Source organism: Nothoprocta perdicaria, unplaced genomic scaffold, assembly GCF_003342845.1.
Source record: "Nothoprocta perdicaria isolate Ctin4 unplaced genomic scaffold, notPer1 scaffold_110, whole genome shotgun sequence".
Classification (NCBI taxonomy): Eukaryota; Metazoa; Chordata; class Aves; order Tinamiformes; family Tinamidae; genus Nothoprocta; species Nothoprocta perdicaria.
The window spans coordinates 1,546,249-1,558,934 of NW_020454206.1; the positions used below are offsets into that span (position 1 = coordinate 1,546,249).

The window sequence follows — 12,686 nt, forward strand, 5'->3', positions numbered from 1 at the left end:
TACATTTTGATTATCAAAGTTTGAGAAGAAAGAACACTTCACACCATGTGCCCCAGCACAAAACTGCATTTAAGTCTATTTTGTTGAGTTCACCTTCATTTTCTCCTCTATTAAATGTGCATAAGAATTTGTAATTTCCTTTACTCTTTTTCTGTCTGTGTCCTTAAATTGCAAATTCTTAAGATTAGGGTCTGTTGTCTACTAAGTGCTTATACAGCAATAAGCATAAGGAGGCTGCAGTTCCTCCCGCTGCTCCGCAGTGCAAGAAGTTAATAAAACACCGATGGAAGTTTGTTGAATTACTTGAAGCTTGCTGTGACAGGGACACCGTGGCTAACTCTGCTTATGTAATTTAGCCATTTGTGTGCTCTGGCATTACTATTTGACTGGTTGTGTAAGATCTGCAGAAGCTATTTCTATATCAGAACCTCTGCTGGTACTCTGTTAGCCTGTGAAACAAAAGCAAAGTGCATTCAAGAAGTGCAGAGGGAAATCCTTAATTGCGGGTGGTAATTAACCTGGGGATGAACTTTGCTTTACGTGCTGCAGATGGAATGTGCATTTCAACACCTTTCTCAAATGGTGGTTGTTGGAAATACCTCATTTTCCAGAGAGAGGTAGTTGCTTGCCTATAACTGTGAATCTAAAAGCATGTGGAGGTGTTTGGAACTAGAGACAGAAATACAAAGCAGAGGATTTCCCGTTCCTAGGGAACAGGATGTCTGAAAATAGTGGCCTGCCTTGCAGTTACCGATGCAGGATGATGCAGGATGAAGCTTGAGGGTACTTGTTCCTGCTGTACGAGTGCACCTATGCCCATATCCTTGTGTGTTTGCTATAATTACAAGGAGATAAGGTGCCTTGTGGATGCTACCCATCAGGTCACAACCTTTGGACCCTTGCAGTACAGAGTTTTTCTTGTTTGCCTTGTAGATATACAAGTTAGAGATCTGTATTAGAGCTAAGATTGCAATTCCCTATGATCTGATTCCATCCTAAACATAAAGTTACATACTTTTTTTTTTAGCCCTTACCCTTTCCTTTCTAAAGGGACCCGAGGGGCAGATTTACCTTGTTGCCTTGATGCGGACGCTCTGCGTGGCAGCTTCACACACTCTCACAGCCTCATCCAGGCTGATGCCCTCAGTCCACAGGCCGCAGATGTACAGAATCTGGTCCCGGGGCTGCAGGCTGCCCTCCACGCTGGCCGGAGAGCCAGGCACTATCTCCAGCACGTAGATACCTTGTAACTTGCTTCCAGCTCCTCCTGTCAGCTTCAAGCCTAGAGTAATGCAGACAAAGCATCTTTGTGGTGGGGTGCTCTGAATGTCACTGTCAGGGAGGTACCGACTAATGGACAGACAGGGGTCTTTGAAGGATGGGCTGAACAAGACACCAACATTAGGGCCAATTTGGCACCAGTTTGGATCCAGAGATCACCTACTAGAGTTGTGTCTGGAAGAGTGAAATGCAATTAGGTGTTAAAAAAAAAAAAAAAAAAAGGAAAAAAAAGCAAGCGGTACTGTCCATCTTGTCCATCTGAACATTACAGCTGTTTCATAGCACTTTATTTCACCTGCTCTTGAAGAGCCATTTGGAAAGGGCTCTTACTTGCTTGGAAATGCCCCCCTCAATACTGCGGAATCTAAGTGCCTTGTAATCTTTAGAGTATTTCTCCTCAGACACCTGTAATGTAGGGAAACTCTATTAATTCTGTTGTTCAGGAGAGCTCAGGGGGTGGCTGCACTGCGCAGAGCAGTCCTGTGCACTGCTACTCGTGCTGTCTCCAAGCAAGCCAGTGTCTCAAATGGAAGCAGGCTGCTGTTGCCTGTTACTCCTGCTGTACTAACAGCTGTACTGTATCTTGGGTATATGATTTTATCTGTGTCCAGCACTTGCAGCATTATGTAGAAATACCAAGATATTCATCCTATGGGGACCTCTCAGTATAGGCATAACTCCAGTGACAATCCCGATCTAAGAAAAAAAATGCATATTTACCACGCACCTAGTTGTCCATTGGCACCTTTTGTAAGGGTAATTTCAGGAATCTCATCCAGCCTGACGGAGGGACATGGATCACTATCAGCACGGCCAACTGTTAGGTGCAGATCAGGAGGAGAGCTGTGTAGTAAAGCCAGGACTTCACTGCATGGTAATAGGGTGACATCAACTCCATTCACCTAAACGACAAACCATGACAGTCACGTCATAGATGTCATTGACCATCAGATACATGTCCCCAACATGCTCTGCAAAAATATACTGTGAAATGTGAACTTAGAAGTAGTTTTCACTTTAGTGTGATTACTTTTCTATGGCAGTTAATGACAGTGAATGCAACAGTTAAGAGTATATTTAATTTTTGAATTTTGTTTTCCTGAGTGTCCTGTTTGCATAAATGTATACCTTTCTTTTTCTTGAATTTTAAAATCCCATAGCAAAAAACCAGGGAGATAAGTCTTGATGAAACAAATGGAGAGTGAACCTTAAAATAGATTGTGTTCATATATTACGAAAGACCCTTTGCAAAGGATGCAAATTCCTGCATCCTTTTAGGTCTGCCTTATTACATTAATTTGACTTATTTAATTTAAATGGGAAGGCAGTTACTGTGCCAGTTGTCTTGCATTGTTGCTAGATCTCTGTTGTATTCCTAGGCATACAAGCCCTTCAATTTGGAACTCATCCTACTGAGATTAGTAGAATGATTCATCTGCATTTACATGTATAGCTGGTGATAAATTAGATCCTGCAATGATAAAAATAAAAAATACTTAAGTCAGATGGCAATGATCTGCCAATATTTTTGTCTCCTTTTAAATTCAGAAGATGACTCTACCATAATGATTCTGTCTCCTCTTCTCAGTCTTCCATCAGACAGGGCAGGATCATTCAAGATCTCATCAACATACAGGCAGTTGTCCAGTTTGTTGAAAACCACTGAGAATCCATAACCACCGTTCTCTGACCTTCTCAGGGTCACAAAGACCTCCATTTCCTATCAAGTGAAGAGAAAGATGTGCTTCATGTAGGCTTTTCTGTTGCTTTATTAGCATCTTTCATTATGTTTTATATGCAAATTGGAATCAGATCTGCACATAGTAAAAGGCAGCAGCATATGCAAGGATCCTTCTGAATTTTCACTCTGGTAATTCCTGAATTCATTTTTCTTTCTTATACCTAGTGGACCTTCAAGGTGATTGATTGATTGATTGATTGATAGGGCCTAACAGGGCACAGAAAGCCATGTGGGATGTTTAAAATGTATAGAGAAAGTCTTGGGATCTTCTAGGCTGACAAGTATTACAATAAACGAGGAGGTGTTATTGCTGTTGCTTTTCCACTGGGGGAAATGGTCAGGATATAAATTTTGCCCTCAGTGTTCCCCCATTAGTAGGAATCGAGATCTCATTTGTGCAGCAGAAATGGAAAATGTTCAGTTTTTTGGCAGGACTGAACCCAGTATTTTGAATTGTAATTAGTACAGGGATTATCAGAACATTACAATGATATCATTTTAACAGCGTGATTTCGCACATGGGTTTAAAACAAGAAAAAAAAAAAAAAGGGACTTCAATTAATATCAGAGGTTACTAGAGAGGAGGACGGGGTTTGGGCCCTTATGTGCTGTGAACAGGACTGCAGAGTGCTCGAGAGTTGAAGAACATCTGGATGGCCAAAGCTCCGCAGGGAGGTGACTCTGGGGAAATGGTAGAGAGCTCTGCAGGGCTGGGCACAGAGAAAGGTTTGCTTTACTCCCATGTTGGACTTTGCAGGAAAATAAGAAAAGCTGTGCAAAAATCAGACGGTAAATGGGCTATAATTGATGTTTCTAAGAACCACCATGCTTAGGTTGTTTCTTCCCCCATTATGAGTGGCCTATTAATATTTTGGTGCCTATCTACATACCCGAGAGCAGTCCTCCTCCTCTGCCTTCAGCTGCTCCTCCAGCTCTTCCCATTCGTTGTCACTGTCACCTGGCCCTCTAGCAGGTGGGGAGGAGGAGAAAGGGCCACGTGCGTGTGGGGTGGCCGTGGTTGAGGACAGTGTCTCAGCGCTTCCTCCCCGGGAAAGCGAGGCCGCAGACGTTGAGCTGATGGTGAGATACTCTTCATCAATAGGGGTTAGAGAGAGAATTTCAGGCATGCGATTTGTTTTGGATAGGTCATCATCACTCTTATTAAATACAGGGCTGCAAAATAAAAAGATTGCAGGGCTGGGCTTTCCTTCCACGTGTTTCACTGCCTGCCTGCTGAAATCTCTACTGCTTATGCATAACCTTGAATTTTAACAAAGCAATAGTTATGGTATTAAGCTGCTGATTGAATCTTCTGAGTGTTACTGTAAAATAAATTCAAAAGTAATACTTTGCATTGCTAGTAAAAAGATAAAAAGATTTCAGAATTTGAAAAGGGTCTTTGCAAAGTGTTTCATACTTTTTTAAGGCATTAGTACCTTGTTGTTTGAAAATCATTATTGGACAATTCTTAGACTGCTAGTATAAATTCTTCCATCTGCCATAAACAATTTAATTAACTTATCTGGTAAGTGGTATGAACATTACAATATTCCCTCCGTTTTCATAATTGCCTTTTCTTCTTGATAAAAGGGAAGCCAGCCACATTCCTGGCTGCTGTCGTTCTTGCCATGGTAACTAAGAGCACAGATCGCAAAATGTATGTTATCAAGAGATAGGAATTATTTAATTTTTCAAGTCTTAAATTCCCTTGGAAGGCTGCTTTTATTATACCCTTCTCTTAATATTCCTTTAAAAAAAAAATTCAAATACAAAGACCATATGCACTCCAATATGCCTATATTGATCCCAGATGAGAACAGCTGAAACTCAGTTTTCGAGACATCTAAGCCACTTGTTTAGGGAGTCCTAGTTTTTCCTTTCCAGTTTTCATAAAAGCTGGCTTCCGTGCACATAGGTCTGCTTTTCTGGTATCCTTGTCTGCTTTACTGTGGTTTCAGTTTTCGTATTACACTAAAGTTAATAAAGTTAATGAAGCCAGCAAAATATAGGGAGGCACCTAGCACTTAGATGCTTGGTCAACAGTGCATGAAAACATATGCTTAACTTGGAGCATAAGAGTTGTCCTACTGAAAAGAATGGATTTGTTCCCTCACTTATAGTAAAATTATTATTTAACTTATCCAACTATATTGGTGACAGTATTCAGCATTTCTGAAGATCAAGTCCAGACCGTGTAATCGGCGTTCTGTTTAATGTTATGTTTTGGCCATTGTCTTTAGTTAATTGTTATTATTATAGCTATTGAACTTACCATTAAAGCCAATAGAAATGCTTGAAACACATTTTACTTAAAAGTGTCTGTCTGCATTATATCAATCTTAATTGAAACATTGCTAAACAGGATAACAGATACTTACTGTGGAAGAGTATGAGGATGGTTAAGTGAAATGTTTAAGGATAACAGCAAATGTTGTTTATTATTTTCTTTAGAAAACAAGGGAAAATAAAAGACCAGCTCAGTGGACCTCCTGTAGTGAGGATGGCAGGGAAACGATCACGTGCCAGGGAGGTGCTGAGCAGCCTTCCAGGCTGTGGGAGGTCTGGGACAACGTGCACTGCCTCAAGGCAAGGAGCCAAACAGGGGCTTTGTCACAGCACAGGCGGCAGCGGCTAGCCCAGCGCTGCCTCTCCAGGGGGAAGATGTGGGTCTTGGTCCCGTGGGCCCCTGCACAAGCTCCACGAAGACCTTGTCTGGTGCCCCCGATACCTGGACTTCCCTGGTATACCCCTTCCCAGGACTTCTTATGGGGTAACACTATCAAATCTATGTTTTCTTAAATTTCTTTCTGGTTGCAATGAGCAAAAGGGCAAAGAGGATTGTAAAACACTGAATACAAAATTTTTGAAATTTATATCAGAAGATTTCTGTATTTGCGTGAGTTTTCAACAATTTGTAGGAATGTAGAAGGGATATTTTTTTCATCAATGCCTATTGCCTTCTGCTTTTATTTATTTACCTATTCTAACCAGAAGGATCATTTGAGATGCGATAGTAGTATCAAAATACTATTTCAAGTGCATATTTTGTGAAACTGCCTTTTGAAAAGGCAAAAGCTGAAATTAAGTTATACTGAGAATATGCCAAACAAAAATGTTTATTTCAGAACTTCTTGGGAAGAATCCAAAATTTTTCTTCGAAACGGATATTTCCCCCCAGGAACTCAGTTTGATGCAGCAGGGTCCCTCAGTGCACATGTTTGCTATGGCCGAAATACTGGGGGGTTAATCGCAGCATTAGAGAAGCAGGATGGAAGCAGGAGGCAGTTGTGCTCCCACTCGACTTGCTGTCACCGAGCTCTGTGGCTCCCCAGAGACCAGGATCCATGACTGGACCTTGTGCTGGAGAATGTCAGCAGTCACAAAGGGGCTTCAGGTGACTAGGGGAGAAATAGAAATAAGTTTCTAGAGCAAATTAATAAAGCTATAAGTGAAATTGGTCCTTCATAAAGGAAGAGCTTTAGCTTGTCTCTCCAGCAGCCCTTTCTGTTCTGAAAATAATAATAGGAAAGAGCATTAAAATGGAATGGCTAGGTCTGCTGTTGTCCAGTGGCTAGTGTTTTCCAAGGAGTGTAAAAGGAGATTTAGTCTCTCTAATATATATTATTGTATAATTTGTCTGGCTCGAGGCTTCTGCTGGTTTCTGAGAGCTGGATTGTTTTTTTCCTCCTTGATCACAGCTCGTCTTATCACTCATTTTTCCTCTGAAATTTTTGAAATTAAAAGTTCATATAATAAGTAGGAAACGCTTTGATGTCTGTGAAAGTCAGCATGAGTGTTTTCACTAATTTCAGACTGCAGCCAGACTCAGGTGAACAGTAAAGTTGCTTGCAGTAATGGAGTGCTCATACAAATGTGTGTGTGCAGATGCAATATACAAATGTAATCCATATTTACGCTCAGTTCCAATGAATAGAGACAGTGGTTAGGCTGGCCAGAAAAGACTGGTAAATCAAAATGTTCAGTAATTAGGAGTAGTTTAGTAGCAGATAGTTCTGTATCTGAAAAGTTAGCAAACCACGTTCAGAAATTTGAGAGCCAAAGGAAAGAGCAGCGTTCAGTATTTCTTACCTTTTGGTCCATCCACATTCACGGGGTGAGCAGCAGTTCTGCCTCACCTCTTCCTCTAGGGACTGGAACATTTCAGCACTGGCAGCATCTCGATAACACTTCCAAAGGTGCCTGTAGCAGCTTTCCCTGGGAGGCATAAGGGCCTGTAGGGGCTTCTCTCGAGCCTCCGCTTCTTGTTCTTCATTAGCGGAGCTGTCCTCCTCCGGCGGCTCACTGAAATCTGCTGCCGCTGGAGAATCCAGGCAGTCTTCCAGTTCTGGAGAGGTGCTGCTGTCCTCACTAGCAGACTGATCCATACTGTTTCCTATCCCTGGAGTGGCCACAAATTCCTTAATTGGAGATGGTGCTGGAGTCTATCAAAATAATAGAAGATATCAACAGGCATCTTAATATGGATAAATCAAACAGTAGGAAAAGAAGGAAGAAACAGAGGGGGATCCTAGCTCAGTTATTAATTAGATTGGCTTTGTGGTTGCCTTCCTCATTCTTCAACAATTTCCAACAGGGAACTGTCACACAAATTCATGTTTTTGTAGTGAATCCTTCCCTAGCAGAGACCCTTTTTCATTTCTGTTCATACTGTGCCTCCACCTTGTGTCTATACTGTGTTTGGTGTGTAGAAGTGACTGCTGAACTCCTCCGTTCTGCTGAAATCAAACAAGCCACCCCAATAGTACCTGGCACCTTGTAAGAAAGCAAGAGAAGCCAGTTTTATTCTCTAGAAATCATTCTGACAGTTATTTCTGTCTGCCTGTGGATGGCAGACAGACTATGAAGTCTGGTGGGACAGGAGCCACAAGTGATGCACGCTGCATGGAGCAAGATGTTCATGACAGGAGTCCTTGTGCACACATCTGTGAGTTGCATTCAAAAAGCAGGTATAATAATGGCTAGCCTACCTAATGTCACTTTTGTAATCAAACCCATAAAAGAATGTGCTTTTTTCTCTACAGCCTTCATATTGTTTTTTTTCTGACTCTGTAATTATCAGTAGCAATGTAAATAACTCTTTGGAACTATTATTTCACTTAGTTAAGTGGCAGCCTGGGTAGGAAAAGGTCCTTATCTCCCTTCACAGAGCTGCTTCCTCAACCCTGCAGGTTACAGCATGCAGAGCTGCAGTTGAGAGTGTCTGGTGTAAGATCCAGTGGAGCATTTTGGCGGCATCCCTGCAAGATCTGCTTGGGTGCGTGCTGCTGCCTGCAGTGCCAGTGTGCAGTTCAGAAGCTGTAGCACTAGGATACCCCGTGATTCCTATCTGGCATTTCCTGTGACCCTGCTTGCTAAGGAAGTAGCAGCTGAGCTCCAGAGATGAAATTGCAGCTAGGCAGAGAAAGGGATATAACAGAGCATGCTGGAGAAAAGGGAAGTCTGTCTCATTCAAGGCTGGCTCACAAGTGTAGTAGTAGCAGTTTCCCAGAAAAGGGAAACAGAAGCAAGTTCAGGATGGAAGTTGGTCTTACCAGGGCACTCAGCTCTATTTCTGGAAGAACTCCTTTCGGTGGTCTGCAGAGAACAAGTGTCACTTCCGGAGGAGCCCCTCTCAGCAAGTGAAGGACATCCTAGGCAGGGAGAAGGAATATTAGTGTTTTTGCAGAATATGTTTGATCTCAATCTATAGCAGGCGCCTTCTTACTAACTGGGATGGGGAGGGTTTTTAGGTGAATGCTAAATTCATAGTTTTTGTGCCTCTCAGCAGGATCTGGGAGCTAAAAATCACTGTTCTATGGTTACTATCTCTTAGTGGATCATAATATTTATGTGGATGTATATCTAAGGTAAAATAAGTCCTGTTTATAAATTCCTGTTCCAAAAATACACCACTAGCTTTACAGTTTTCTGTTTTCTCAGAGTTGTCAGACAGACACATTCCAACTGCATATGTCAAGCACAGATCTTTAGCCTGTTATTATCAGCATAGCCATCAGATTGCCATAATGATTTAACCAAAAATCAAAGACCGCCCTGAAAGCAATGTTTATTTAGATGCATTTGGCTTTCAGATGTAGTGATAGAAGAAACATTTAATCTAGAAGAAAAAAAATTGTATAGGCAAAATCACCCTATGTGCCCCTGAATAAAACATGATAGAAAAATAAATGGTAAAAAGGAGGTAGGTTTGGAATTATTATCTTAGGGTAAATATAGAATGACTCATTCCAGCAAAAATTACTCTATATTTACCTTACCTGGTGGAATTTAGAATCTGGGGCATGGTATTTAGTGTGACTTTATGGAGCATACATGACAATAGGGGAAAATGTTTTAATTGTATGTAAGAACAAGAAAGATGCAAGTGTGCAAGTCTGCCAGCAGATTTAGTGCATCACTAGTGGAAAGTTGGAAATTAAGTAATGAAAGAAATCTTCTTCTCCTAAGAAGGAGATTCTACATAATGATTCTACAGAGAAATAAAACATAAAAATCAAACTCATTATAAGCAAGTCCCGGCCCCCTCTGGTGATTAGACAGACAATGGGATGAAACTGCTTTTAGACTTAATTAATATGATACTTGGCAGGAAGCCCCTTGATAGCAGCCTGGTACCTGATACAGGAGCCCGTGAATAGGTTTCCCATTCACAGCTAAAATGATGTCTCCGACTTCAATTTGTCCATTCTCTTCAGCTGGCTGCCCTGGAAAGAGTCTTTTGATCCTGACGATGGCTCCTCCAAGGTGTTCACAGGCATCTGTTTCCATTTGCAGAAAACTGAAGCCAAGGCCTCCCGAATTCTTTGTCAATTTGACTTCAAATATATTTTCTGGGCAAAGCAGGGATTGGAAAAAGAATGGGTTGTGTGGCATATGTACCCCTTAAAGTGGTGATGTGAATTTTACCCTCAGCAGACCCTTTCCCTGTGTACTGCAGAGGTAGATCTACTCACACTAACAATAAAATAGAGTCGTGGTGTTCCTTTGCCTTGCAGGAGCCCTAGAATGCACATAGGCAGAGTGGTGTGAACCAGATTCTGTTCCACCATGTGTTCACAGGCTTCCTACCATCTGGCACAAGCCCATAAGGGAAGAAGCAGTCTGTACTGACATAAAAAGGTTCAAATACTCTCCTTTTCAGACTTTTCCCTGTATACATTCAGAGGTCTCTGCATTGTGTAGCTGCCTGGTGTTAATTCAGGTGCTGCACACAAAGCAGCAGATGCCAGAAGCAGAACCACTGCTTTTTCCAGACAGGATCACGGGACCAGCCCTTTCCCAGATACTCTGCTTGGAGCCAAACTCTTGTTATGAGAGGGACAGTGAAGAGCAGCAGCTTTCTCATAGGAAGGAATGGGCAGACTATGGGTCAGCCACACGCTAAGAGATGCAGCATTTATTTGTTGAATAAATTCAGTGGAAGAGATGTCTGAATCCTGAATGCCTTTAAGCAAATGAATGTCTTTAAGAATGAGAGCAGAGGAAGAGACTGCCCATGCCAGCTCCATCTCACCAGGGCTGAGAGAGGCAGTACTTACGCTTAGAATAAATTCAGAGATGATCTCTCAGCCAGCTGTAGCCAATTGTATCTATCTCTGTACTTCAGAAACATTTTGTTAAGAATTAATTTTTGATGATGCCATTAATACCACCCATAGTCTTGTCTGCTCAATATGCAATTTTCCTTCCAACTCACAGAAATTTCATGGAATTACATTCATTCATTCCTTTCTTGCACATTGCAAGAAGTACAGTCATAGAAAGTCAGTAGAAGCCCCTTTTTTATCCCTTACCATCTGTCACAAAGGAGTAGTTCTTGCCACCATCTGTGAGGGATGTTGTCACAGGAACAACCGCACCTTGGTCCTCCTTTTTGGCCTTAGCCGACGGGCACAGATCTGCCAGTTGATTGTGTCCTCGTTCAAGAACAAGCTTGGCAATCTAAAAAGGGAAAACAAGTCCCATTTATAGAATGCACAGTATTTTGCTCTTCATTAGGAGGAAGGTGAGCGTGGTGTGTGGGGAGGGGGTGCCTTTTGGTCCAGATCTGCTACTGTCCTTCCTACCGAGCGCACCTGGCTGCACTGGTCTCTCATTCGGCTCTGCCGTTACACAAACCTGACCAGATTTCTTCAGCCTTTCCACAGCCTGCTTGTGCGTGACGCCACAGAGGCTCATTCCATCCACTTCCAGCAGGCGATCACCTGAAACAAGCCAGAAGAGGCAAATTGTGTTAATGTTCATTGAGTTTTTGCTCCCAAGCTATCCATGTACATTAGAACTTCACACTTGCATATGGGAAATTACGTTATTTTATGTAAAAACGTTCCTGCTTAGGGTGCAATATACCTAACAATACATACCAAGATAGTCTGTGAATATGTGCAGTGACAGTGTCTTGTTATCACAACAGTGCTGAAAGCAGATACCTCAGCATCACCAGCCTCATGTGCAGCTGGTGAGAAACTATACAACATAGGCATGAGATTCTTGTGTTTTTCAAGGGGGTATCTAAATGATCTGCTTTGGCAGGCTGAGGAGCAGAGGACTCTCTATTTTATGTTTCAGAGTTGTAGGCTGTTCAGTCCCAAATGTCTTTCCTTGTCCTATCACAAGCACTTCCTAACACTGAGTTCTGTACCCTGAAGTTTTATTGTCAAGTATGTTACCTATCTTTATTTGTCCGTCCTTATCTGCTGGTCCCCCGGGAATAATTGACTTCACGTATATCCCACCGTGACGCACACTGGTGTTAATTCCACCCTGCAAAACATACGTGCACAGTTTAGAGTGGAGACTTCGCATGTTCTTCCTGTGATAAAAATCAAAGCAACTTAGGTATGCATTGCAAGTGCTTTAGATATTACAATTAAATATATATATATATTTTATATATATATATATTTTATATATATATATATACATATATTAAAAAAATGGAAGAGGATGTTAACTCCAGCATCTTCTCTTCCCCAAACCATAATCAGGTTTTATTTTCTCAGTAAAGCACAGTACATTTCTACATGGCTATATATTTAAAAAACATTCGTAAGTACTTCCCCAGGCTAATGTAATGACACGTTTACCCCTTTAAGCCAACCTTTAGCCCAGCTTCTCAAATATGCAAGTTGCATTCAGCAATTATTAGCCTTCAAACAGTATACGAAGTGTGGGCCTGAACTCTTGTAGCCACCCAAGAACCTCCAGCACAGGGGAATTACAGACTAAGAACATAATTCTGTCCATCTGCATCCCTTGGACAATTCCAGATGAAAATAACAGCCCTCCATTTCTTCTACAAGCACTGAAATGGTTGTTGCTTCCCACTCCATTTCAGCAATGACTGAAAAGACCCCTCAGCCTCAAGGGATGGATTCAACCTCCATAGCCAGAACAGAAAAATAGTCTTCAAATGTGGCCTTCTATGGTCCTCTGAATGAAAGGAGAGCGGGGTTTCCTAGTATTAGAAGTAAAATTGTCCCAAGCCCTTTCCGTGGCCTTCAGAGCAAGAGGCCTGGCACAGCTGGAGCGCACAGAGCTGGGCTTTGTCCTCGCGGCTTGCGCTGTGCTGGCACAGCCGGCTGAGCTGCCACAGGCCGGGCCTGCGGCTGCAGGCGGCTGCTGGCCCGTGCGGCAGGGCCGG

The 12,686-nt window shown here is 42.1% G+C and overlaps 1 protein-coding gene across 1 annotated transcript in view; it reads right to left on the reverse strand.

The window, feature by feature from the left end:
* The window catches only part of FRMPD2 (FERM and PDZ domain containing 2), a 52,251-nt gene that overhangs the window by 14,743 nt on the left and 24,822 nt on the right, over positions 1-12,686 (reverse strand). The window contains exons 23-32 of the mRNA XM_026050452.1: positions 11,713-11,806; positions 11,162-11,247; positions 10,837-10,984; positions 9,659-9,873; positions 8,575-8,673; positions 7,112-7,464; positions 3,913-4,195; positions 2,843-3,001; positions 2,009-2,183; positions 1,072-1,282 (exon numbers count right to left, since the gene is read on the reverse strand). Coding sequence (XP_025906237.1) covers positions 1,072-1,282; positions 2,009-2,183; positions 2,843-3,001; positions 3,913-4,195; positions 7,112-7,464; positions 8,575-8,673; positions 9,659-9,873; positions 10,837-10,984; positions 11,162-11,247; positions 11,713-11,806 — 1,823 coding nt within the window. The remainder of the gene's footprint in view (positions 1-1,071; positions 1,283-2,008; positions 2,184-2,842; positions 3,002-3,912; positions 4,196-7,111; positions 7,465-8,574; positions 8,674-9,658; positions 9,874-10,836; positions 10,985-11,161; positions 11,248-11,712; positions 11,807-12,686) is intronic.